This window comes from Triticum dicoccoides, unplaced genomic scaffold (assembly GCF_002162155.2).
Source record: "Triticum dicoccoides isolate Atlit2015 ecotype Zavitan unplaced genomic scaffold, WEW_v2.0 scaffold111780, whole genome shotgun sequence".
NCBI lineage: Eukaryota > Viridiplantae > Streptophyta > Magnoliopsida > Poales > Poaceae > Triticum > Triticum dicoccoides.
This window is the reverse complement of record NW_021177339.1, coordinates 1-916: the sequence shown is the minus strand read 5'-3', so window position 1 is coordinate 916 and position 916 is coordinate 1. Positions and strand designations below refer to the sequence as shown.

Sequence of the window (916 nt, the reverse complement as noted above, 5' to 3'; positions counted from 1 at the left end):
CGCCAGCACCCACCCCTGTGACTCCGACGCCACCCCCAGCCCCGGCCCCAGCGCCGGCTACATCGACCGGCAAGTGCCCCGTGGACACACTGAAGCTACTTGCGTGCGTGGACGTGCTCAATGGGCTGTTGCACGCGGTGATCGGCAGTAGCGCCAGGAATACATGCTGCCCGCTGCTGTCCGGCGTTGCCGACCTCGACGCTGCTCTCTGCCTTTGCACCACCATCAAGGTCAAGGCCCTCAACATCAACCTCATGCTGCCCATCGCCATCGAGGTGCTCGTCAACCAGTGCGGCAAGAGAGTGCCGAAAGACTTCCACTGCCCTAATTAAGCTCCATAGATTACTATATGTACTATCAGTATCACCTGCATATGAATGTGATACATGCATTAAATTCTCTTGTGTGGTCACACAGGTGACATATCGAAGTGTAATAATCTATATGTACATGGATTTGCAGCTCTGACTCGCTACTTGTGACGGGGAGCTGTGGAGCATGCGTACATTGTGTTTGTGTAACAGCGTATCCTATAGTAACCGTATAACATGCTACCAATTGTGGTCTTCCATCGGTTTTGTAGTGTGTGTTTTCTTTTTGAAGAACTATGAATAAAATGTTCGTACTGTGTAAAAGAAGTTTTCACATCCACTTGTAACCCATACCAAGATACTTGTTGAACCATATGCTTTACAGGATTCGGATTTTCGAGTTGAACATTTTGATATATTATACATTGTTTTCCTACATCGTATGCAAAAGTTATAGCCCTTTTACTTTTTCATAACACATTTTTGCAAAACATGTACAAATTTAAGTTTTTAAATTTTCCTAACTAGTAGATGTACTAATATAACTACATCTCAAAGGATTTTATTTTTTGAAGTTTTTATCATTTTCTGTTGTTTTTTCAAAT

General features: G+C 43.9%; 1 protein-coding gene across 1 annotated transcript; it reads left to right on the top strand.

Annotated features, from left to right (window-relative positions):
- Positions 1-14: 14 nt before the first annotated feature.
- On the top strand, positions 15-546 carry LOC119342990 (36.4 kDa proline-rich protein-like; the record flags this gene model as incomplete). The annotated part of the gene is made up of 1 exon (XM_037614230.1): positions 15-546. A coding segment is annotated over one exon (318 nt), but the record flags the coding sequence as incomplete, so codon positions are not given.
- Positions 547-916: the final 370 nt, after the last annotated feature.